Raw genomic sequence first — 24,187 nt, forward strand, 5'->3', positions numbered from 1 at the left:
TGTATTATGACAGTTCTCTTTTGTTTTTTGCACATGCGTGCACACACCCTTCTTTAGATTAGATTAGATTACTTACAGTGTGGAAACAGGCCCTTCGGCCCAACAAGTCCACACCGACCCACCGAAGCGCAACCCACCCATACCCCTACATTTACCCCTTTCCTAACACTACGGGCAATTTAGCATGGCCAATTCACCTGACCCGCACATCTTTGGTCTGTGGGAGGAAACCGGAGCACCCGGAGGAAACCCACGCAAACACGGGGAGAACGTGCAAACTCCACACAGTCAGTCGCCTGAGGTGGGAATTGAACCCAGGTCCCTGGCGCTGTGAGGCAGCAGTGCTAACCACTGTACCACCGTGCTGCCCTTTATGTCTTGTTTACTTGGTTCTTGATAGAGAGAAACTATTCCCTTCCTTTCACATCTTAATTTACACCCATTTTGATGTCTGTTTCTCTTTCTCCACAGTTAACAGCCCTTCTTGTCTTTTCACTGGGCCACTGCCTCAAAAATAGATTAGAAAATCATTTTCCAACACCGTTTTATAGAGCTCTACAGCAGTGAAAACAGACCCTTCAGTCCAATTCATCAATGCTGACCACATTTCCCAAACTAAAACTTTTAGTTCTGAAGAAGAGTCATGCTGATCTCAAAACGTTATTTCTCTTTCCATAGCTGCTGCCAGACCCTGGTGAGTTTGTCCAGCATTGTTTTTTTTTCTACATCTTGTTTTTCTTCCTAAAAGGCACTCCATCAAATCTACCTCTTTCACCAAGCTTTGGTCATCTGACCTAATATTTCCTTCTGTGGCTTGTTGTTAGGGAGCAATTTAGGTGAGACATGAGTTGATCTACAAATCCACATAATTTTTCTAGCTGTGATTAGGATAAGATAGGGGGTTTTAGTTATTTTCATAAGCAGTAGTCATGCAAATATTTAAGATTTTTTTCATTTACTCTAATGAAAGCAGCCAGGTTAAAAAATGAGTTCAACTGCGTAAGTGCTGAGGAATAGACTGCATTTTTACAGAAACTGTGGCCAATTCAATATTAGTCCTGAGGCCATATTTGAAATAGACTGTGGATGACCGAAAGACAAATCAATGGGATTTAATCAAGAACGGGAATAAAGTACAGGCTTCAGACAGGAGACTGTGATCCCTGGGAAGATGTGATGTGGTGAGAACGGAAGTAACCTATATCTCACCACTTCTGGAATGTGTGGAAAAACAATGTGTTTGTCTAAAACAGACTATTTCAGAATTTGAGCATATGTACTCTGCGTGATTTACAATGTACAATCTCAGAATCTTTACTGGGGTGGATTTTCCCAACATTGGCTCAATAAACTATTATTGTCACCTCTTCCGAGGCTCCTGAGATTATTTCATAAAATTAGTCGACCACAGCAGTGTCATCCTTTTATTTTATAGCGTTCATTTAAAGTTTTTAGGGAGCCTTTATTATGTTAGAGATGCCATGGCAATATAAATTGTTGAGGGAGAGAAATTAAGGCATATGAAAGTTATCTTAATTCTTACCCTGCTCATTTAGATAAAGCATCAATGGAATTATCCATCATCTTACTGAATACTTTCTTATTCTATTTCAGGCTATTGAGAGAGGAATTTACTTTGAGCTAGCATATTCCCCTTCTATTAAAGATTCCACAGTGAGAAGATATACCATTTCAAATGCACTTAGCCTGATGCAGATATGTAAAGGAAAGGTGAGCACAATAGTTATCTTGTTCTCTTAAAAAAATCTTTAATTGAGATTATGGATGAGGTTAAAGAAATATTCCAATTGTTGTTGAACTATTAATTGTGTACAGTTTTAATTGGATTTTTTTAAGGTATTTGCTGTGAAACAGTATCATGAACAATGACAAAGCAAAAGTAATGTTTTTTTTTCATGGGATCTTGGGACCACAAGCTATTCCCAGTTGCCTGAGAACATCTTCCACAAGTAGTAATTTTCTGCAGTACCAAGGAAATGTGGTGTTTAATAACTTTGAACTTGTTTTAAGATATCATATTTCGAATGTCTGCTGCAAAAACAGGCAGCTCAAACCTTTTTTCTAAGCATCTGGAAAGAAATAGAAGCACCACTTGGGTTGTTGTACGTTCTAGTGCCAATTTCTAATAGGGTCCCTGGCAGATAGTTGGCTGTGGACAAGATTTTTGTCTAAAGCTGGCTTCTTGCTCGTGTTGTCATGTTGCATTCCAATTGTAACATCTACCTGATCATTTCCTTTTCTGTGTTTATTCATTCATGGCACATGGGCATTGCTGAATAGGCTTTGTGCACTAAGCTTATTATGCTACCCTCCTTGAATTGTGAAGGTGGCATATTGTTATGTATATACCCTTGTGATCGTCATGATCCCAATTGATAAAATCAATTTTTAGCTAGTTTTAACATACCAAGATATCTGCTTAACTTAATTACAATTACTATTCCAGGTTTTAAAAAATGGTCTGGACTTTGACGTTGTAATGGCAGAAACTGATGATGTTCACCATCATTATCCTTTGAAACTGACAGCAACTTTTGGCATCTCCCCAAAGTGTAACTGGACTACTAATGGAATCTAAGTAATCATAAGTGCCAAAACACATCTCTGACCCTGAAGAAGTCATTTTACTTTTGCAGAATTTTCATAATTTAGAAATGTTTGTTTATATATTTTGCTTCTAATGTTCATACCTCGATCTTTGTTTTGGCTGTAAACTTTTAAATAATGAATGATTCTCAATACATTTTACCTCCTGGTTTGTTTCTGAGAATTACTTAATGTGAGTAACTACTTATCCTTTTTGATCACATTGCTGTTAAGCACCTGGAAATCAGTTCGTCCTGGCAATTTAAATTAATGTCAGCAGATGGGGAGAAAATCTACACCAGAAGTCATTAAATCTTAGATTATCTTTCTTTTTGAGGTCATTGGTGAGCGCAAGCACTTTGTTGCTGACAGAAAAATCTGGGTCATTGTTCATGACTATGGGTAACACAAGCAATTTTCTAAAGTACTTTGAATTACTTTCTTATCAAATCTTGTCATTCATTTACAAACCAAATAGAGTTCCTGTTTGTTTTAGTGGCAGTGTTGATAAAATGTAAGACTTTTTCCGTGTAAAATTCTGAAACCATATGTTTCAACTTACATGTTCATATCTTGTTTTTTCAGAACATCATTATGTCAAGTGCAGCAGAAAGGGTAAGGTTGATTTCTTTTCAATGTATGTCTTCGATCGGATATTTTATTTACAACTTTGCTTCTATTATCTCTGTCTCCTACGTGAGCAGTGATATTTTCTGCAATAGTTTTGTTAATCATAAGCCCCCCCCCCCCCCCCCCCCCCCCCCCCCCCCAGAAGCTATGTATTTAGATCAGCTAATTAAAATATAAGAAGTCTGCATTCAAAGCATTGTTTGAAATATTTTTCAAGAGAAAAACATTCACTTTGAGCTACTAAAACAATGTCAATGATTCTGAAACTCATGCTTTTGCATAGTTTGTGCTGTTTGGTTAATAATTTTGAACACTTGATATATAACTGGAACAACACCATAGTAAAGACAACTGTAAATTTCTGATAGACAATCTGGTTGCCGAAATACAGTAATTTAGGAATTTCATCTGATGTTGGATTGTATTTCAGTCATATGTGCAACTTTGTACTGTAAATATAGCCATTAATATGTTTGTATGATGAAATTAGTATGGACGACTTTAAATTTGTTAATTAGGTGCAAGAGCATATACAATTGAGTTAACTTGGACCATAATTTCAGTTTAATATTTGAATATTAAATGACATCATTGCACTCTTCACACCCCTCACTGCATTGCATTGAACTGAATTGAATTAGCTTTATCGTCACGTACTCATGTGAGTATAGTGAAAAGTTTACAAGTTGCCACTTATGGCACCACTTTAAGAACAAAGGCACCACAATCCTGATGAAGGGCTTATGCCCGCAACTTCAACTCCACTGCTCCTCGGATGCTGCCTGAACTGCTATGCTTTTCGACACTGATCTCCAGAACCTGCAGTCCTCACTTTCTCCACAAAGGTACCCAGGTACAGATTCTTGAGTACAAATTGGAAGGGGAAGAAAATTTAGGAAAATAAAGAAATAAAAAGTTTAGAATAACACAATGTAACAAAGGAAAAAACAAGTTTAAAAACACTTTAAGACAAAGTCCACTTAATCCATGGCTCTGGACTTGGACCCAAATTGCCTGTTGGAAATCTGGATCAGACCCACCGTGCTGCCGGGAGAAAACATTACATAAGGTCATAGACTCACTGAAGCCACCACAAGGACACCCAGACCGATGCCAACAAAAACAGCTGCTGAAGGGAGTGCCAGGCTGCTGCTGAAGGGAGTGCCAGGCTGCTGCTGAAGCTGCCTGCAGGAATCCCAGGCCAGGCCAGGCCAGACCAACACTGCAAAGTCGCTCCAGAAGCCTGAGGAAACCTGAGCCTTTGGAATCCCAGGCTCAGACCCACCTAGTCTTCAGCCACCATTAAAGCAACCTAGTCGAAGGACCCACCAGGACGCAGTCATGAGGAGCAGCTGGATCCAATCACTTTCTCTGCTTCAGCAGCCATCTTCTCCCTCACCCAAAGCCACCAGAAGAAGGTAGGATGAACTTAATGTTGGGAAAAACTAATTTTAAAAAACAGCATCCTCATCTTCTCCCTGCTGAAATCTGGTGATAAGCAGATGGCCCAGGAGCCCCCACATACTTTAGTGGTGAAATTAGACCTTGTTGTAGTCTTCTATTGTAAGTAATCCTTTTCCAAAACCTATATTAAAACATTTTATTCCTTTGGATTTCTCTTAATTTACAAACTTGGAATACAGCGTTAGTAAATCAAAATAAATCAATTTCACTGTCATTGAATTTGCAGCAAAATTATTTTAAAACACTCAATGACTCTCAATTGTTCGCGTGTTCATAACCAGCTATTGGAAGTAACAGAAACAAAGACAAATTGTTGGAAAAACTGAGCAGGTATGGCCAGCATCTAGGGAGAGAGAGCAGAGTTAACATTTCAGGTCCAGTGACCCTCCAGAGGTCACTGGACCCAAAATATTAACACTAACCAAAACATGAAATGAAATTTTGTATTTTTAAGATGGAGCCATAGAATGGTGACTTGTACACTTTTCATTGTACTCCTGTACTTGAGTACATGTGACCAAACCTAAATCTAATCTAACTTATGACTCCAAGCTTCAACTCTGTCTTTTTAACAATCAACAGGTTTCTAACCAAACATTCTGTTCTGGATGGCTCTGAAGCTAAACTTTTAACCCAAGGGGAGCCATGCTTTTCCTGACTGTCCTACATTAAATTGTTTGTAATAGTAACCAATACCCATATGTTACCTTAAATGTAAACAGTAAAAATATTGTTAACAAATGTAAATCGCACACCATAAACGATAGGCTGGATATCCAAATTGTCTGGTTTCATTGTAATTCTACAAACCACTCAGTTATAGGATTAAGTGCTGAAAAGAGGTTTTCTGCCACTATGTCAGTGCAAATACTGATGGACATTAAATGTAGTCTTCCTAATGTTTCCTAAATCCAGACAATCAATAAGACAATATGTGCCAACTCTGGGAAAGCTACCCAGGGTAGATATTATTGTGAAGTGTGCAAAATGTTTCGTGTGCCAAAATTGGATTTTGTTTATTTTTTAAAAATCTGGTTATTGACGGGGTCTATTCCCTTTTTTACAGTCTTTGGAACTGAGAGGCCCTTATGATATTGCTAACCTGTATCCTTGGCAAACATCTTTGATGTAATAAATATTTATGCACTCTGTGCACCAAGTCTATTCTTTAATACTTTTATTTGCACTTAATTTTCTAATAAAACAACAGTGGCTTTTTGCAGATGTATTTTTGCGCTAATAATGTTTACAAGTATTTGAGACTGGGAAGTATGAAGAAAATATCTTGAATGAAGATTCTTTATCAGGTCAGATATATTTTAGTCAAAACGTTTTGATGAATGATGTTTGATTTGTATGGCACTTTTCCCTTTGGATGTCCCATAACTCTTGGGGCTGAACTTTGAGCATTGAACTTATTTACTTTCATAGATGTATGAGTGTCCTGCAACAGCAGCAAATTGAATAAACTATTATTTACCCTACCTTATACAAGTATGGTTTTGAAAAAAATATTTTCCATAATACTGTAAGACCTTTTCTCCAATAATTAGTGACCCGAATAGATAGGTAGGATTTTAATTTGGCTATTCATCCAAAAGACCAACTCCTATCAATGCAGAATTTCATCAATACTATTCTAAAATGTAGCCTAACTTCGGGATAGAAGCCTAGTATTGGGGTTAAACCATAGCCTCCTTGGCCACAAGTATGACTGCTATCAGCTGGATGAAATGGCAAATTATATATCAGTGAAAGTCAAGTAAAACTTGAATAAATAATGTAATTGCTCCCACTTAAAATTAAATTTCACACTTCCATTATTATAGCATGGTCCTTGACAACGACATTCTAACACGAAGATATTCCATGCTTCATTGATCTAATCTTAATCCTGAGTCCAAATGAGGTCTTGTTTTGAAAGCTTCATAATAAGTGTTTGTGCTTTGTATTATTTCCACGGACTAAAAATCTAGAGGAAAATAGTTGGTGAAATAATTTGGTTGTCCTCAATAAGATCATACTGATCATTTTATAAGGTGGTAGTAATATAATGCATATGATCTCTCAACAATATCCTTCCAGGTTTTAATGTAATGACAATGGAGACATTAAGGAGACCTATCTTGCAAGTATAATTACATTAAATAGACTTTGATAATGATAAAATAATGTGGTAATAAGAAAACATTTTTGCTCTTCTATAAAGTTATTATCCTTGACTAAGATATTGCAAGTGGGTTGCTTTTTGGCTTGTCTGAAGGAGATGCCAAAGCAGCTGTGTCAACCAACTGTAGAGCAGCTCTTTTGCATGGAGGTAAGTAATGTATCAAAGTCATTTAATGTTGTCATTATATTTTACAAAATTAGTGGTTTTTTTTCACATTATGTTTCCTAATTATGGGACTACAAAGCTTTATCGTGTGTGTTCTGGTTAATTGGGTCATCAGAACTTTAGAACAAATGATGTCTATTGTGGCAATTTGTTATCGAGGACAGTCATGTAAGAAAATGGATTTACAAGTCATTATGTGCTGAATTAAAGTCTGACATAATATTTAATAAAGCAATACAGTACCTTGCACTAGTTTGTTGTGAAAACTTGGACTTCAGTCTAATAACCTTCCCCAGATTTTGTAGTCTGACAAAATAAATCCATCTTGAGTGATAATTGTAGACTAAAAATGGATGAAAACCTAGCATTTACATGATATGATTAGAAAACTGCACAATTTTCTAGAAGGTAATAGGTTTTTTAAATTGTTTTCTGTAATACTATAATTAAAGGAGTGGATACTGTAGTGAAGAATTGGGTGAAGTCTTTTTTTTAGTGTTCCTATACTCATTGTATGAATGAATTCACTTTCAACTAAACTTTGAATCATGTTTTCAATACAGAAACTAGAAAGACTGCATTTGGAGTGATCTATACAGTGAGGAAAACTCCAGCAGTTGAAGAGAAGGATGAAGAAAGACCTCTTTCCAAACGAGCCAAGACCAAAAGTGACTGACAATGAGAAAATATCGTTGTCAAATTTATAATTTGATTTTTAAGTTTGCAAGCATGTACATTTTTTTTGTAAATGTTGTTGAAATTGGGCTGTGTTTTTTAAATTGTACTTTTGTAATTACTATTTCACATTTTGTTTCATCAGCAATGATTTTTGAATGCACAAAGTTAAGAGTTTGTGATAATTAAGATCTGTGGCACATTTTGTTCCAACGCAGATGTTTAAAATTTCTTAAATTCAAATGTTTCACATTGTGGGAAATCATTATCAAATATGCGAGTTCAGATAATGAATATCATGAATAAATATTACAACTGACATAGTTCTTATCCATCATGCTAGATTTTATTAAAATTCTTTTAGGGCTCAATAAGACTTAACAATTTTCATTTATGTCTAGTAATGCATAACAAATATTTTCTGTTTTCTCAGACAATATATTTATCTGAATCTTATTTATCATACAATCCTAATAGAGTCATAGAGATGTACAGCATGGAAAATAAACTGTTTCTCTTCAAAAGTTAGTCTTAACCTATGGGTCGTGCATTGTAGACCCGCAGTAGGTTCCAGGAAGTTGAGCTAGTCTAAAAGATAATGCGTTTTCTGTGTTTGCATATTTTTTCCATTGTATCATAACTAATATCTTCAATTAAGCCAAAATTTGCCCTTGCCGTAGAGGTTTATGAATATATGGAATGTGAAGGAGATTGATGATCCTGTTTTTGTTGGAGAGGTAATCTGAAAGGATGAGAAACCCAGTGGTGGAGGCTCCTTGTGCAGGTACTTTGATCCAGGAGATAATTGCAAAGGCATGCAAGTTCTCACTTGTGTCAAGCTACCTGGTTTTCGAATGCTTATGTGAGATGGTAAATTAAGGAAAGGTGGAAAATGAGTCCAAATCAAATAAAGAAGCATTGGGTTTTATGGTGCACACACGTAATTGATAAAATAGCAATGAAGGTTAGTAAAACCAATATTAACAAAAATAAAAGTGGGTATACTTAGGAGTGATAGAGTGATGTTAAACCTGTAAGATCTTTGGTTTAGCTGTATTTGAAGTACTGAATGTTTGGATCGCATACTATAAAGAGGATCTATATAGACACTGGAGAACATACAAAAACGATTTACTGCAGTGATCCCAGAACTGAAAGGCTGTTGCGGTAACGAAAGATTGAACATGCTGGGACTGCTTAACTTTTATATACATTATCATGTTCACAACACACTTTCTTACCTAACTTTGCTTCATCCATAAATTTGACCACCAGGTCTTCAATCCCCTCGTCTAATTTGTTCATATAAATAACAAACAGTTGAGGGCCTAGTGTCGCACTGCATGAAATCCCACTTATTACATCCTGCTAATCTTAAAAAAGGCCCAGTTAAGCAAATTGTTTCTTCTATTTGTCAGTATGTCTCTCCCTATACCACAACTGTGTGGGCGGCACGGTGGCACAGTGGTTAGCACTGCTGCCTCACAGCGCCTGAGACCCGGGTTCAATACCCAACTCAGGCGACTGACTGTGTGGAGTTTGCACGTTCTCCCCGTGTCTGCGTGGGTTTCCTCCGGGTGTTCCGGTTTCCTCCCACAGTCCAAAGATGTGCGGGTCAGGTGAATTGGCCATGCTAAATTGCCCGTAGTGTTAGGTAAGGGTATGAGTGGGTTGCGCTTCGGCGGGTCAGTGTGGACTTGTTGGGCCGAAGGGCCTGTTTCCACACTGTAAGTAATCTAATCTAATCTAAAACTGCCTACTTGTGCCATGACCTTTTATGCATAACCGCGTAACCTTATTAAATGTCTTCAGACAATCAACAAGCTCCATTTTTATCTGCAATACATGTTACTCCTTCGAAGAATTCCAATAAATTGGTTAAATAGGATTTCCCTTTCACAAACCTATACTGACTCTTCCTGATTACTTTGTATACTTTCCATAGTGTCTAGTTATAACCTCCATAATGATTGATATAAACAGCTTCCCCACAATAGTTGTCAAGCTATCTGGCCTATAGCTTCCTGTTTTTGGTATCCATCTCTTCTTGCTATTTTCCAGTATAATAAAACCTTGCAGAATCAGAGGTTTTGGAAAGTTAACACTAATACATCTTACCTCAATAGCCACCTTTTTCTTCAAGACTTCAGGATGCTGTCCATCAAGACCTGGAGACTTATCAACCTGTAGTTTAATCAGATTTTTTAGTACTGTTTCCACGGTGGTTATAATTTCATCAAGTTTCTCTCTTCCATCAACCTCTTGATTAATAGGTATTACTGGATATTCAATAGTGAAGACCGAAGCAAAATATCTATTCATTGCACCTGCACTTTTTTTTTACTGATAACTCCCAATTCTCAACCACTGGAGGGCTATGTCTCATTACTTTTTCCGTTTGTTGAAAGAATTGAATTGAAATTCTTGCCAACTACCTTCACATTTCTAGCTAGCTTCCTCCATGCTCTAATTTATACGTCCTGATAAACTTTTAGACATCCTCTACTATTCTTCATATTCTGACCAGTCATCTGACCTGCCTTTCCTTTGTACATTTGCTTTTTTTCCCCTTTAAGCTTGTTGTTCTTTAGTTCTTTAATTAACCACACCTGATGTGTTCACCCCTTTTGAATTTTCCTTTGATGTACAAATATACTTAACTTGAGCACCCTAAAATATCCCTTTAAATGTCTACCACTGTTTCTCTACTGATCTATCTACCAGCTTAATATCATAGTTAATTTTGGTCACCTTAACTTTCATTCCCATAGTTGCCATTACGCAATTTTGAAACCTAGTTTTAGACTCCCTCTTCTCCTATTCAAACTGCATTTAAAATTCAGTCATGCTACCTTGTCTTGAAGTTCGTTCATTATTCCTACCATGTTACACACTACCAATTCTAGTATAGACTGTTCTCTGGTCAGTTCTAGAACATACTGCTCTAAGAATCTTATTTGAAAGCATTTGATGATCGCATTAAGGCCGTTAGAACTAAGCTGGTGTTTTCAGTTGATATGTGAATTAAAATTACCCATAATAATTTGTTCTCCATTCAGATAAAGACATTTTGGCTTTTGTTTTGTTATCCTTGTAGCATGTAGTCTTGATTTCTGAGATGTTCTTCAGTATTTTTCCTCCTTGCTACCATTGTCTGATCTTCATTTCCCCATTAGTGTTTTGCTCTTCTGTCTCTTGATTTGTTATAAATACCCAACCTCGCTCATCCTGAGCTTTGCTAGAAAACCAATCCCAGCATAGTTCAGATATCGACCATCCAATGGTACAATCCTACTTTCCCCAGTATAGGTGCCAGTGCCCTACTAACTGGAACCTACTTCTAGACCAATCTTTGAGTCATGCAGTCACTTCCCTAACCTTACTCATTCCTATGCCAATTTGTACATTACTCGAGCAGTAATCTGGAGATTGTTAGATTCTACTTTTTAATTTAGAACCTCAAAACTAACTTCATACTCACTGAGCAGAGCCTCTTGCCTGGTTTTACCTTTGTCATTGATACCAACATGTGGGAAGGAAAGGATCCAGTAGTCCTGGTCCAAGTTGCTTTCCAACTGAGACCAGATATCCTGAACACTCGCCAATGGGCCAACAGTACAGCCATCTGGATTTGCACTCTTTGGTAGAAGGAACAATGTTAGTCCCTCTCACTATAGTATCCCCTACAACCATTACATTCCTTCTCATTTCCCCATCTGTCCCGACCCCAATTTCATCCAAACAAGTTGTGAAACCATAAACTGCTGGAAAAGCTAAGGCTCCAATGTCCTCCCATCCTCTGGGTCACTTTGCCTTTCTGTCTTTTACCTCTTCAGGATGGTGTATGGCAAGTTCAGAAGTAAGAAGCAAAAGTGAAAGGCAGAAAAGACAAGGACAAAAGATATATGGGTTTAGATCAGAGTGGTGCTGGAAAAGCACAGCAGGTCAGGCAGCATCTGAGGAGCAGGAAAATCGACCTAATGAAGGGCTTTTGCCCGAAACATTGATTTTTCTGCTCCTTGGATGCTGCCTGACCTGCTGTGCTTTTCCAGCACTGCTCTGATCTAAACTCTGGTTTCCAGCATCTGCAGTCCTCGTTTTGCCCAAAAGATATAGGACACTATAGTGCAAATTAAAGCTAAGATGATTGACTAGGTTAAAAACACAAGTCAAAATGTTTCTGTTTAATATGTGATGCATTCACAGTAAGGAAGATAAGTTAGCATAAATGGCTGCAACTTCATAACTGTTTGTAATTACAGGGACATGGCAACAAGGTTAACAAGAATGAGAACAGCATACAGCAGTATTCCTTATTTAGAAAGGACAGAGAGGGAAAGAAGGTAGGATAGTCTTGTTAGTAAAAGAGTAAAACCATGCAGTAGTGAGGAACAATGTTGACTTGGAAAATTATGATGTGAAATCTGTGTGAATGGAGATAAGGATCACTAAGAGGCAGAAAAAACTGGTGGTTGTCGAATGGTCCCAAGCAGTTGGGGAGATGTAAGGGATAGGCTTAAACAAGAAATCAGATGCATGCAAAGTATAACTGTAATCATTAATCATTTTAACTTATTAACAATGTTATTGTGCAGATAGACTATCCCAGACACACTCCAGAAAATCTATTAGACTAATACGTTGAAGAATCAACCAAAGTACAGATTATTCTAGACTGGATAATGTGCAACATGAAATGACAAATCAACAATCTTGTGTGGAGTCTCATGGGGAAGGGTGACCATAATATGGTAGAATTCAAGAAGATGGGTAGTGAAGTAGTCAAATCTGAAATTGGAGTCCTGAATTTAAATGAAGGATGGTATAAGGTACAAATTGGCAAGGGATTACTAGTAGATAGGCAATGGTTTATATTTAAAGAACATGTGCATGAATTGCAACAATTACTCATTCCAGTATGGTCTATGTAAGAGGACAGTTGCAGCACGCATTTAGGAAGGCTGTGGTGTATTGGCCTTCATTGCAAGAGGATTTGCGATCAGAAGTGGTGATGTCTTACTGAGTTACACAGGGCCTTGGTGAGGCAACAGGAGTATTATATTGTGTTTTTGTCTTTCTATCTAAGCGTAAACTTTCCATAGTATGCAGCAGAAGTTTACTAGGCATTACCAGGGACTGGCAGGACTGTCCACTGAGGACAGATTGATTCAACTGAGCCTGTATTGATTAGAATTTAGAAGGATGAGAGGAGATCCACTGGAAACATATAAAATTCTACCAGAACTGGACAGACTAGATTTCACGGAGAAGATTTTCCCTGATTAGGAACCTGGGCACACAGTATCGGGTAGAACATTTAGGACTAAGGTGAAACATATCTTCACTCAAGGATGGTAAATCTATGGCATTCACTACCACGGAAAGCTGTAGAGGCAAAGTCACTGATTATATTCAAAGGATGGATACATTTTTTGATTTTAAGGCATCTAGGAGAGAGAGAGAGTGGGAACGTGGCAAGAAGGGCAAAAAGACCACAAGACCCCCTAAATTTTGGAACTCTGATCTAACTTTGCAAGTTAATAATCTTAGATTAGATTCCCTACAGTGTGGAAACAGGCCATTTGACCCAACAAGTCCATACCAACTGTCCAAGCCTGACCCATTTACTTCTGACTAATGCACCTAACAGTGGGTAATTTAGCATGGCCAATTCACCTGACCTGCGCATCTTTGGATTGTGGGAGGAAACTGGAGCACCCAGAGGAAACCCATGCAGACACTAGGAGAATGTACAAACTCCACATAGACAGTCGCCAGAAGCTGGAATCAAACCAGGTCCCTGGTGCTGTGAGGCAACAGTGCTAACCAGTGTGCCGCCCCAGGCTATTGTTGCCAATCTGATTAATCTACATGTAGATTTGGATAAAGTCACCAATGATAATTGCAGTATATTTCTTGCATGCCCCATTTATTTCTTTCTGGGGTAGACAGACAAAACCCTATTTTTCTGACATCATATTTCAAACCACGCATTCATCTCTCAAATCTCAATCACCCTGCACCAATTTGCTTGTGGCTCAAGTAGTAATCCACAGATTATTATACCTTTTAAGTTTCTGTTTCATGGTTTCTATAATAATTAGCCGGTTATTTTAATCTTTACTGTGCCACATTGAATTGGCAAGTTTAATCCAACAACAGAAGATTGGTTGGCTCTGAATTGTATAATTGTTGCCTATTAGGTAGCATTGATTTGTTAATAGCCAATGGATTTTTGTATCCTTCTATCTTCAGAAATGAGAGCAAAATGATGTAAATATGGATAATTACTAGATGTTTGAAATGATTTTAAAACAAATCAACTCCAAATTTATACTTTTATTTTTTTTCTTTATCATATTGTATTCAGTGTTTTCCAAGAAAATCTCAAAAATCCAAAACAGGACAATACAAAAGCTTTTAAAATAGAACTCCCTATTAATACTTTGCATCAGAAATTGTCCCTTTTTACAAAAGAAATGTGGATCAACGTTATGAAACTTTATAGTACGAGGGAGTTCACAAGCATATTACCTTGAGCAGCTTGCCTGCAGCCCTTTTAAGCTACATTTAGGAACCCACACATTTTGCAAGTGCTTTGCTTTCACTTAGAGTGTGGATTGCATTCTGATCTGCTCTGTCAATGGGTGTGACATTATAAATGATCAAGTTTTCCTGTTCCCTCTGATCAATATCCAACTTGGGAGACATTTTCCTGTGATAAATGTTCTCCCTACTGCAATCTTTAATTGTGCAATCCATTTCAATTCACAAAGTGGATTGGAATCATCCCACTTTTAAAAGTAGTCTTACTCTTAAACTTCAGATAAATAACAATAAATGCTTAATGTGTACAAAATTTACAAATTTCAAACAACTATAGAAATATACAAATTTTACATCATCGTTGATTACATCCTAATTATTCAGTTCACAAGTTTCATAAATCCCCACTTACTGTTTTCCCATATTCAGTACTTACTCATACCTTCATTTCTTCCAAGATCTCTTTCCAATTCTTATTTAAATAAGAAATTACTTTTAATAGTTGAGTTGCCATCTTAATTGAAATGATGGAGGGATGCAATGGAACTTAAATGTCACCATTGCTGATTTAGATATTGGGTAGTAAAATCATTTGCAAGATTTTAAATACTCATCCCTCCCACTATGTCTAACATTTCAACCGTGCACTGATAAATTACTCCAACTTTCAGCTTTCCAGCATCCCACGGCCTTAACTTCTTCACCATTCAAGGTTCTCAGAATAAACTTCTTTACTGACAGTCAAAAAGGTCAGAGATTCCAGTCTTCTTTGAAAATAATTTCAATGTTCTGGATCTCATAGTTCATTTTCATCAAGTTGTGAACTTAAACAATTGTAATAAATAATCACAGTACTACATCACATTTAAACTAATGTTCTAATGAGTGTTCAAGTCCTCACAATCTGCCACAGCAGGCGAATGCACTGGTCATTCTTGGGGGGGTGGGGATGGGATGTAATTTGCACGAAGCAAGCATCACTTTGGTTACTTGTGTGAATTTTCCATAAATTGGTTAAGGATTTCCTTTGTACCAGTTTGCCACTGTAGAACAAGGTCTATCGGTGTCTGTGCATTCTGTAACAAGAGAGCACCAATTATAAAATGCAACAATTCAAACTTGTAACAATTATTGAAATGATATTAAATATTCAGATGCATAAAAATAGGAGCAGGAGTAGATTATTCAGCCCTTTGAGCCTGCTCTGCCGTTCAGTATAATTGTGGCTGATCGTCCATCTCAGGTTACTATTCCCACTTTCTTCATCTACCTTTTGAAACCTTTAGATTTGAGAACTGTATCTAACTATTTATTGAAAACATTGAATGTTTTGGCTTGAACTACTTTGTGTGACAGAATTCCACCCAGAGGCTTACTGCTCTCCAGGTTAAGATGTTTCTCCTCAGTCCTATATTCCTTTAGACTGTGATGCCTGGTTCTGGACTTTCAAGTTATTGGGAACATCCTGTCTCCATTATCTTGTGTGGACTTGTTAAAATGTTATAGTTTTTCATGTATTCCCCTTCATCCTTCCAAACCCCAGTTAATATTGCCTAAATCGAAGTGCTTCATGTGTGGTTTCACCAATGCCCTGTATGACTGTAGCAGACATCCCTGCTCCTCAACTTGTACTTTGGCCTTTATAATAAAAGAATTCCAGTTGCCTTTTTCCCCCACTTGCTGTGCCATGCTTTCAGTGACTGATGTACAAGGATACCCAAGTCTTTTTGCACCACCTCCTTTCTTAGCCTATTGCTACTTAAAATGTTAATCTATCTTCCTGTTTTTGCTATCAAAGCGGGTAATGTCATATTTATCCACATGATACTTATCAGACAGTCAGTATGGATTTACAAAAAGCAGATCTTATCTCATGGATTTGCTTGTCATATTTATTCTTAAAGCTTCTATGGTGTTACAATATGATTACATAACATGTACAAAATAGGAAAGGCTGAAATACTCTAATTTTAGATCTGATCAACAGGCCATCACTCTGGTGCCTAATCCCTTCTTGGGTTGACTTCTGTTGCCTTTAGCTAGTAACATGTTCTTTGTTTCTTTAATTTTTCATATCAAATAATAGAAAATTATGAGATTAGTATTAACCATGTAACAATCTGTTTTTTCTTTTATGATGATGGGTCAGTCCACTGAGTTTAATTTTCCCTGCCTTCCCCACACCCAGTTACAAGTCTCTTAAATATTTGTTCAGTTCAAATGAAGGGCTTAGTCTGGAAAGATTCAAATATTATCTAATGCAACTGAATGGCATGGTCTATTTCCAGGTTTTCTTAAAAGATCTGCAGTACTTTTACTCTTTAGAAACTTAAAACAGAAAGAAGTGTTGATCTCCCAAATTGATTATTTTTTGCACTCTGGGCAATTTCTTCATCATAATGGTCCCAAGGAAAGCTAGTACAGTATAAAGTTAATGTTGAGCAGCTACATTGAGGTTAATGCTACAGAGATGTATAGTTTACATAGCTTGACAGTAATCAAAGTGCTGTGCAATTCAGGGAAGCATATGTTGAATGTAATGCCGGCTGCTACAGCAATCAGTTGGTAATACACTTAGCACACACTTTGTTTAAACATGTGACTCTATGTTGAATAGACTCTTCAAACTTGTTGAACTGAACTTTAAACAGTTTAGATTTCAAAAGTAATTTAATTCATATTATCTTGAAATTTATTTTAGGCATGGAACTCTTGTTTTTACAGAAAGTAAATAATTCAAGTTTTAGAAATGGACAGTAATAGTTACATTCACTGATTTTGAAAATTCTCACTGCAAATTTGACATATTATACAGCAGCTTATAATGAACAAAACATCAGTCCAAAACCAAATCCTTTCATAACCATCAATTCATGTAGAAGTTAGGGCACTTTATGAAACAGAGCTGAAAAATGTGTTGCTGGAAAAGCGCAACAGGCCAGGCAGCATCCAAGGAGCAGGAGAATCGACGTTTTGGGCATAAGCCCTTCTTCACTTTATGAAACAACCTTAAAAGGACTCTAATTTCAAATTCTTTCTATCATGTGAAGGTTTCCAATTGTTGTACTTACGCAGTTTTTTAAAGTTGGATTGGCTCCATAAATCATCAGAAGCTTCATCAATCGGTAACGGCTTAGCCTGACTGCATCATGCATAGGAGTGTCTCCTTCCTTCAGAAAATACAGTTTTGGAGATAAAGGTCACTATTCAACAAAACCAGTTTGATTCCACTACTTTTCATCATGTGCGATCCAATTTCATTTAGGAAAAATTCCCCAAAAAAATTACAATCTTTGGTGGTGTTTTCTCTCAGCATTGGGACACAAGGCAGTTCACCAAAGCCAAGGCTCATTGAGCCAGTCTGTGCTGTAACTATACTTCCCTCTCACTATGTAATAGGTAAAATACAGATACAGTACCTGAATTTAAAAATGGCTGCTTGATGAAACAATTGCAAACTCCGTTAATGAAATATATAACGCGTTGATTTTCACTCTTTTGTCTCAAGGTTGATCACAAGCCTGCCATAACTGCCCTTTGACTTGAAATAAACCAGCCTGTCCTTCTAAGTTCTAGTTATCTGCAGATGCCCAACATCAATAGTCACTTGGCAGAAGTATTCACTTGCTGAAAGTAAAGTCATTTGCCTAGCAGTGGAGTGAAAGTAGTGAAAAATCGACCGTCAATTGTGACACAATGCCCAGAACAGAAGCCAAAGGCGTAATTCCAGCCAATAGTAGTCATGCTGGCCATGAAAGTAATGCACTTTTCTCCCGGCGCCAGATGTTGTTCACAGCCCTTACTTAGACCCTCTGACATGCAGGCGCTGTGTCTAAGTTAAGCCTGTTTTCTAGGACCGCTCCTATGTTTGCGTCTCCACTTGTACTGTCATCAGTTAAGAGTAACATTTTATCAAGATGCCAGGAGAATAGCAGACTTCCAATCCCAGTGTTAGGTAATTCAGTTAAGTGGGTCTTGTTATTCCTGGGCTTGATATTCCAGTCCCTGTAAAGAAACTAGATCACTGGGGACAGAATGTGATATCTTAACTGCTTTCCACGAAAGGGGACACCTGACCCTGGTGATCTGCAATTCCTATCACCTGCAGGTAGCCAATTAGCCTTAGAAGTACAACAGCCGGTTAGGAAGATTCGCCTGTTCAGGCAGGAAGGCGATTCCAGTGGACGGCCTTTTCGCTCAGCTCGATACTGTGTCAGCTCCGTCCAACACAGAGATTCCAGCAGACAATTCTCCATCCCTCATAACAGCTGTATTACTCGCTAATGTCAGTTTCAGTGCTCATCTTCTCTACAAGGAATGTGTCCGGCCATTGACCCGATGGTGACCTTTCCTGTACCCTCCTGGTCCCCCCAGTAAACCCACCGCTGCAGTCTAATAGTTCGCTGTAAAACATCGCCTTTTCAACAAGTGCCACTCTGATATAGTCCAATACCAAAACCAACTTCCGCCTTTAACCTAAACTCAAACATTGTCTATTAGCTGGACGGCATTTCCATTTTCTGCCTGAGTTTTCCCATATTTCTTGGAAATGGCCTTAATAACCATCCATTGTTTCCTGAGGTGTGGTGGACTTTCTTTTATAATCATGATAGAACTAAGTTACTTGATGGGGTCGTTTCAGATAATAGTTATGGATCAGCTTCAGGTTTGTGATCAGTCTCTTTTAGGTCTAACGCGGTAAGATTTGAAGATTTGATTCACAAAAGGGCATTACTGAAACAGTTGGGCTATGGGCATAAATTAACAGCTCATGGTCAGTTGTGATGTTGAATTCTAGATCGTTTTATGTTGTCTTTCCATAGTTATTAGGAACCAGGCTTCAAATGTTCCATCGCATTTCATACCAAGCAGTATAACTCCACATTAAACACCTGTCAAATAGTTGTCTTGCGCACCTCAAATCAAGACCAGAATCTGGATCTTAGTAGTTTGGCATGCTATAACCCTTGTTACCACTCAGGTCATCCCGTATGGTCTATACATATTTGAACAATTAAAATACTGTGGTTTGTCCTTGCCCTTTACATCTGTCTTTTACAGAAGACATACGTCCAATATGATAGGTAAGATAAGACAGAACGAATTCCTTGTACATGAATTAATACATACTATATCTCTGGCATTCAGATCTGCTCCACATGCGATAAGATGTTCAGCACATTCATAATGCCCAGTTCGGACAGCAACGTGTAAAGGAGTGCTACATAGCTGTGTTAAACACAAACAAAATCATGTTATTGGCACATGCACTATTGCAAGTGAATCTTGGCTATGATATTTGACTGTATAGATAGCTGCATACCTTGTCTTTGGCGTTTACATTTGCATCGTTGTTTAACAAGGTTTTCAGCACTTCCAGGCTACCACCACGGCAAGACCAGTGGACCGCTGTGGCATCGAGCTGTGCATGATGTAAGTTAATGTCACTTAGTAAAGAATATTTCACAAGTAGTATGGGTTAAAGTGGCATGAAAAATGTTTATAATCGCGTAATGAGATGGCATAAATCATGTCAATTATTGCATTACGCTAAGCGTGCTCATTTTTCTGTGTGCTCATTCTCAAACTAGATCCTAGAAATACAGGAATAAGGCTAAGCCATCGAGCACTTTAAATCTGCTCTGACATTCAATAAAATCGCTACTTTTGTGTCTTTAATTTATTTGACTAACAAAATTCGGTTGATTTCACATTAAATATAAAACTAAACGACCTAGGACCAATATCTTTTAGTCCCAGACTCCCCAACCAATATAATAGTAATGATCATATTAGTTCCCTTGAAACTTTAATAAAATCGCGCTCTAATCTACATTCTGAGGAATACAATCGGTGTTTGTGTTCTCTTGTAATTGAATCCAGAAACTAGAAAACACCGTTTGTAGGCCCTTGTAAGCAATTATTGTAGTTAACAGAATACTGCCTTAAGGCACATGACTTTTCCATCACCCTGAGTTGCTGCGTAAATAGCACACGGTAAATGATCATTACCATATCTCGAAACTCAGTGGAGGCTCCGGCTTCTAGTAGTTTCAGTACAATTTCCTCGTTCCCCTCAGAGCAGGCCCGGTGCATGGCAGTCCTGTTAAACTGTTTAAGTATGAAAAAGGAACTGTTTGGTTTCATTTAATCAGCCAGAATTACAAAACAAAAAAATCACACTAATATGTTGGATTGGCTTATCTATTTTACCTGGTCGCATATATCTGGTTGCCCCCCGTCGGCCAAGTATTTCTCAATCACAGGGAGATTATTTTCTACCGCTGCTTGCCAAAAGGTCTCCGCATCTACAGGTCCAACCTGAGCCAATCACAAGAAGGGGGTCAGACTTTCATTTCAGAAGATCAGCACCATTTCTCGACGCTCTTTAGTTTTGTGACTGCTGCTTTGAACTTACAATAGTGTCGGGTTCCGGCTGAGGTACGGGTTCTACAACAACGGCCCTGGGTTGTTTGTGTTTCTTCAGGCTGACAAGGAACTGGAGATCATCCACCGTTTCAAGTTTCAGCCTCTGCACCGCTGGCTTAACCTAAACACACAAGAGCGACAATGGTTAGTGACAGATAGCACACGCCATCAATGGATCCTCTAAAGGAGAAGGGGAGCTACATGAATGGTCGTTCGGACGGTCAATAAGGAAGTCGCTGGCCTTATGGTGAGTGTTGGCACATTCACTTTTCACACGTACATTTTTGTTGCGTGGCACCGGCTGGAGTTTCTCTTTCTGGTGCTTAGGGCAGGGGATGAACGGGAATGGCGCCGTTCGGCTTTTCACACCGTCCTGTTTCTCGATCGCCATCGCAGAGCAATATTCCCCGCTGCCAAACTCTTCCTGCACCGATGGAGGCTCGGCCTCCCATCCGCCGGATTTCACCTCACTCTGTTTACCGGTCACCTGGCGGAAAAGAGAAGGCAATGATTGCGGATGGTGAGAGCGGCCCCGGCCCTCGGAAATCCGATTCACCGCCGCAGCTCAGCCCACTATCCCCGACCTTATCCAACAGAAATAACTCATTACCATCATCTCCACTTCCCCGTGTTCGAATTTAGGAAGAAGGACTGTTAATTCGGATTGAATTACAGGCAATATCCCAGCTCAGTTAAACTCTTCAACGGGCGCATTCGAAATATATATTTAAACAGCGAAGTTCATATCTGTATTCACGCTTCCCCAGTACAGTGTAAACTCCCACAAAATGTAAGATTAAATATTGCATCTTTCTAGCTCATGAAACACCATGGATAGTGCCAGTTTAAATACAAAAACCTCCTAATCATTGTATCCCCAACCACAGCCAGAAAGAACTGACTATGCATACTTGCTGTCTATTATTCTGTGAGTTATCATGGCCATTCTATCCAACCACAATTTGTTACATTGTCAACAGCTCCACTTGCCTTGCAGAACAGTCGCCAGTGATGAATATAGTAGCTGCAGGAATAACTAAGTGCAAACGCACCGGATTCAAGGATTAAATATTGCTTCTTAACACGATTCTGTGAGATAATAATTCACAGTTGAATGATAATAAAGACAATATTCGTAAAACTCCGGTATTGGATGATTATCCCTAGCAGAGACATGCATTTAAACAATATTTTAGGGTCAAAAGTTCCTACCAGGTCTTCAACTCGCAGCATCACCATGTTGCCAGTGGTTCTTGGGGAGTAAAGCTCCTTGCGTTTAGTTGAGTTTCCTGAGCGAACAACTGCAAACTTCTGATGACATTCCCAGCCGATCTTCCTTATATATAAAATGGGCGCCTCTGGGTGAGGTCATGTTCCAAGCTGGGAGCTCCAGCCAGAGTTCAGTCAGAGCCAGCGCTTCCTTGTCATTCCGGGCATAGTAGGAGGCGTGATCTCATGTCACAAGACCTTTTTAACCAAGGATGAAAGGCGCCTTTAACACAGACAAAACTGCATATATTAAGCATCTGAAATGTAATCCTTGTGCTATTAGAACTGACTAAAGAAGCAAACTATGCTAATCATGTTGCCACCTCATGTGTTACGTGACAGCTGTCTTGCTGAATTCCATAAATTCTTTTTCCCAGTCGAGCAGATCCGAGAAACAAGGGCGCGTTAAATGCATGAATGTTGCAATTCACCTTGACACAGAGTCAGGGCTCAAACACAACATGGACTGCCTGTGAGTTTCCGTTACATCCCATAATCATTTTAATACGTCTGTCTCCTTGCGAGATCGATTGGTCACCGTGACAAAAATATATATACTTCAAACCAGATGAGCAGCCCATTGGTCAGATTGATGTTTCTGCACCTGAATTCACCCAGCGGAGCTGGCATCACTATCCCGCTGTGCTTCCTGAAGATGATGCAGTCACAGACAGTAGAGTCATTTTTGTTTCGGAAATACTGCCCACCAAGGTAAAAGGATCGCTATCAACGCGGAGAGATTGTTGGTGTCATGAGATGCCCTGTGGGGTTTGTTGAAACCAAAGTAAACAACATCCCAGCGCAAGTCCAGCGGTAGCTGCAGGTAAGTGGCTGCTGGGAGCCTTCCAAACGGTGTCTCTTTATTCCACAGGTACTGTTCATCCTGCTTCAGCGTCTGCTGCGCTCTGGTCTTGTCCCGGATTTCCATCATAGTAGTGTGTAGCTTTTGCCTGTCATTTCCTCCCTAATCGCTCATTAACGATAGCTATGTTCCTATCCCAGCGTCTATACACTGCACTAAATGCCGTTTCTATGTCTCATATCCTCACTGCACACCACCCTCCCCAACCCATGTTCACTGGTTTAATTGTTCTGATGATGACAGCTGCGACTTCCTTTCCTCAGAATTCCATGGAAAGGAAACCTTTCCCGATGATTTGGATAAAGGTGGAGCTGCTTGGAGAGAGGGGGGTGGTGATCGGTTTCAGGAAACAGTAGTAACTCTGTGTTTGGCTCCTGGAACCCTTAAATGTTGATTTCAGATGGTCCACTCAGCCTTGGCTGTGTGCAGTTTGATGAATGGAGCTAAAAGAGTGAGTTGGACTGTGTGAATTACACGCGAATGACATCTCTGGCCGTAATGACACAGCCACAATCCGACAAGGAAAACACAGATGTTGTACAAATATACAAACTGTCAGCGTTTATTGTTGATTCCAAATCAGATGAACAGACGAAATACTGCATCGGAGGCTGATATGAAATCCGAGTTGACGGTCTAATAATATTTACTTTGATTATGTAAGCGCGATATTATTTATGGTATAATTTAACACGCATATTTATGTTTGTCTTTTCAGAACGTGATCCGCTCGAAGCAAGTGTGTGTCCCTTTGTGGATTTGACTGGAATGTAGCGTCTAAAAGACCAAATAGAAATAAACAGTTCACGAAAGAGCCTCTTGGTCTCAGCTGTTTTTTCGTACTAAGAATAACACTTGTCAGCCTTGCTATAGTTCCCACTACTGTATTGTCACTAAAATAAAATAAGCTCTGCCTTTTCGATGCTGAAGGGGGACGTCAACGCCATACATTAGTGTTGACACCGCAGGCTTACCTTAAGCATTCTGGAGAAAACATTTATGACCATGTTTAGAACACTTGCCAACACGTGCTATTTCCCACAATGTATGTGAGGGTACAAACTAGCGTGGAAATTATTCCAACCCCTTTACTTTTTGAAGTTCTTAAATAAGGTGAGTTTGAATAGGTTGGATCTGTGCTGATTGGAGTTCAGAAGAATGAGTGGCAACTATGTTAAAACATTTAAGATTCTTAAGGTGCTTGACAGGGTAGATTGTTTCCCTTTGTGGGAGAGTCTATGGTCAGAGGGCATACTCAGAGTAAGGGACGAAAAGGGTGGTGGAAACGCACAGCAGATCAGGCAGCGTCCAAGGAGCAAGAGAATCTACGTTTCAGAGTAAAGGGGGCCCGTTTCAAACTAGATCAGGAT

The 24,187-nt window shown here is 38.7% G+C and overlaps 2 protein-coding genes and 1 long non-coding RNA gene across 4 annotated transcripts in view; 2 read left to right on the plus strand and 1 right to left on the minus strand.

Moving 5' to 3' along the window:
• The window catches only part of rpp30 (ribonuclease P/MRP 30 subunit), a 42,118-nt gene extending 34,082 nt beyond the window's left edge, over nucleotides 1-8,036 (plus strand). For both annotated transcript variants that reach the window (XM_060842362.1, XM_060842361.1), the window contains 5 exons: nucleotides 1,615-1,731; nucleotides 3,193-3,222; nucleotides 5,768-5,805; nucleotides 6,939-7,018; nucleotides 7,600-8,036. In XM_060842362.1, coding sequence (XP_060698345.1) covers nucleotides 1,615-1,731; nucleotides 3,193-3,222; nucleotides 5,768-5,805; nucleotides 6,939-7,018; nucleotides 7,600-7,712 — 378 coding nt within the window. In that variant the 3' untranslated portion in view covers nucleotides 7,713-8,036. The remainder of the gene's footprint in view (nucleotides 1-1,614; nucleotides 1,732-3,192; nucleotides 3,223-5,767; nucleotides 5,806-6,938; nucleotides 7,019-7,599) is intronic.
• Nucleotides 8,037-14,035: 5,999 nt separating this feature from the next.
• ankrd1b (ankyrin repeat domain 1b (cardiac muscle)) lies at nucleotides 14,036-21,991 on the minus strand. The gene is made up of 9 exons (XM_060842363.1): nucleotides 21,899-21,991; nucleotides 20,967-21,173; nucleotides 20,676-20,807; nucleotides 20,471-20,578; nucleotides 20,270-20,368; nucleotides 19,581-19,679; nucleotides 19,388-19,486; nucleotides 17,329-17,427; nucleotides 14,036-15,333 (listed from the first exon to the last, which is right to left on the minus strand). The coding sequence occupies exons 1-9, from the start codon at nucleotides 21,923-21,925 to the stop codon at nucleotides 15,244-15,246; spliced, it is 960 nt and encodes a 319-aa protein (XP_060698346.1). The 5' UTR covers nucleotides 21,926-21,991; the 3' UTR covers nucleotides 14,036-15,243.
• On the plus strand, nucleotides 20,649-23,631 carry LOC132826439 (uncharacterized). Its single transcript, XR_009645880.1, has 2 exons — nucleotides 20,649-20,933; nucleotides 23,536-23,631. It is a non-coding gene; the product is annotated as an uncharacterized LOC132826439 (long non-coding RNA).
• Nucleotides 23,632-24,187: the final 556 nt, after the last annotated feature.

This window comes from Hemiscyllium ocellatum, chromosome 22 (genome assembly GCF_020745735.1).
Source record: "Hemiscyllium ocellatum isolate sHemOce1 chromosome 22, sHemOce1.pat.X.cur, whole genome shotgun sequence".
Classification (NCBI taxonomy): domain Eukaryota; kingdom Metazoa; phylum Chordata; class Chondrichthyes; order Orectolobiformes; family Hemiscylliidae; genus Hemiscyllium; species Hemiscyllium ocellatum.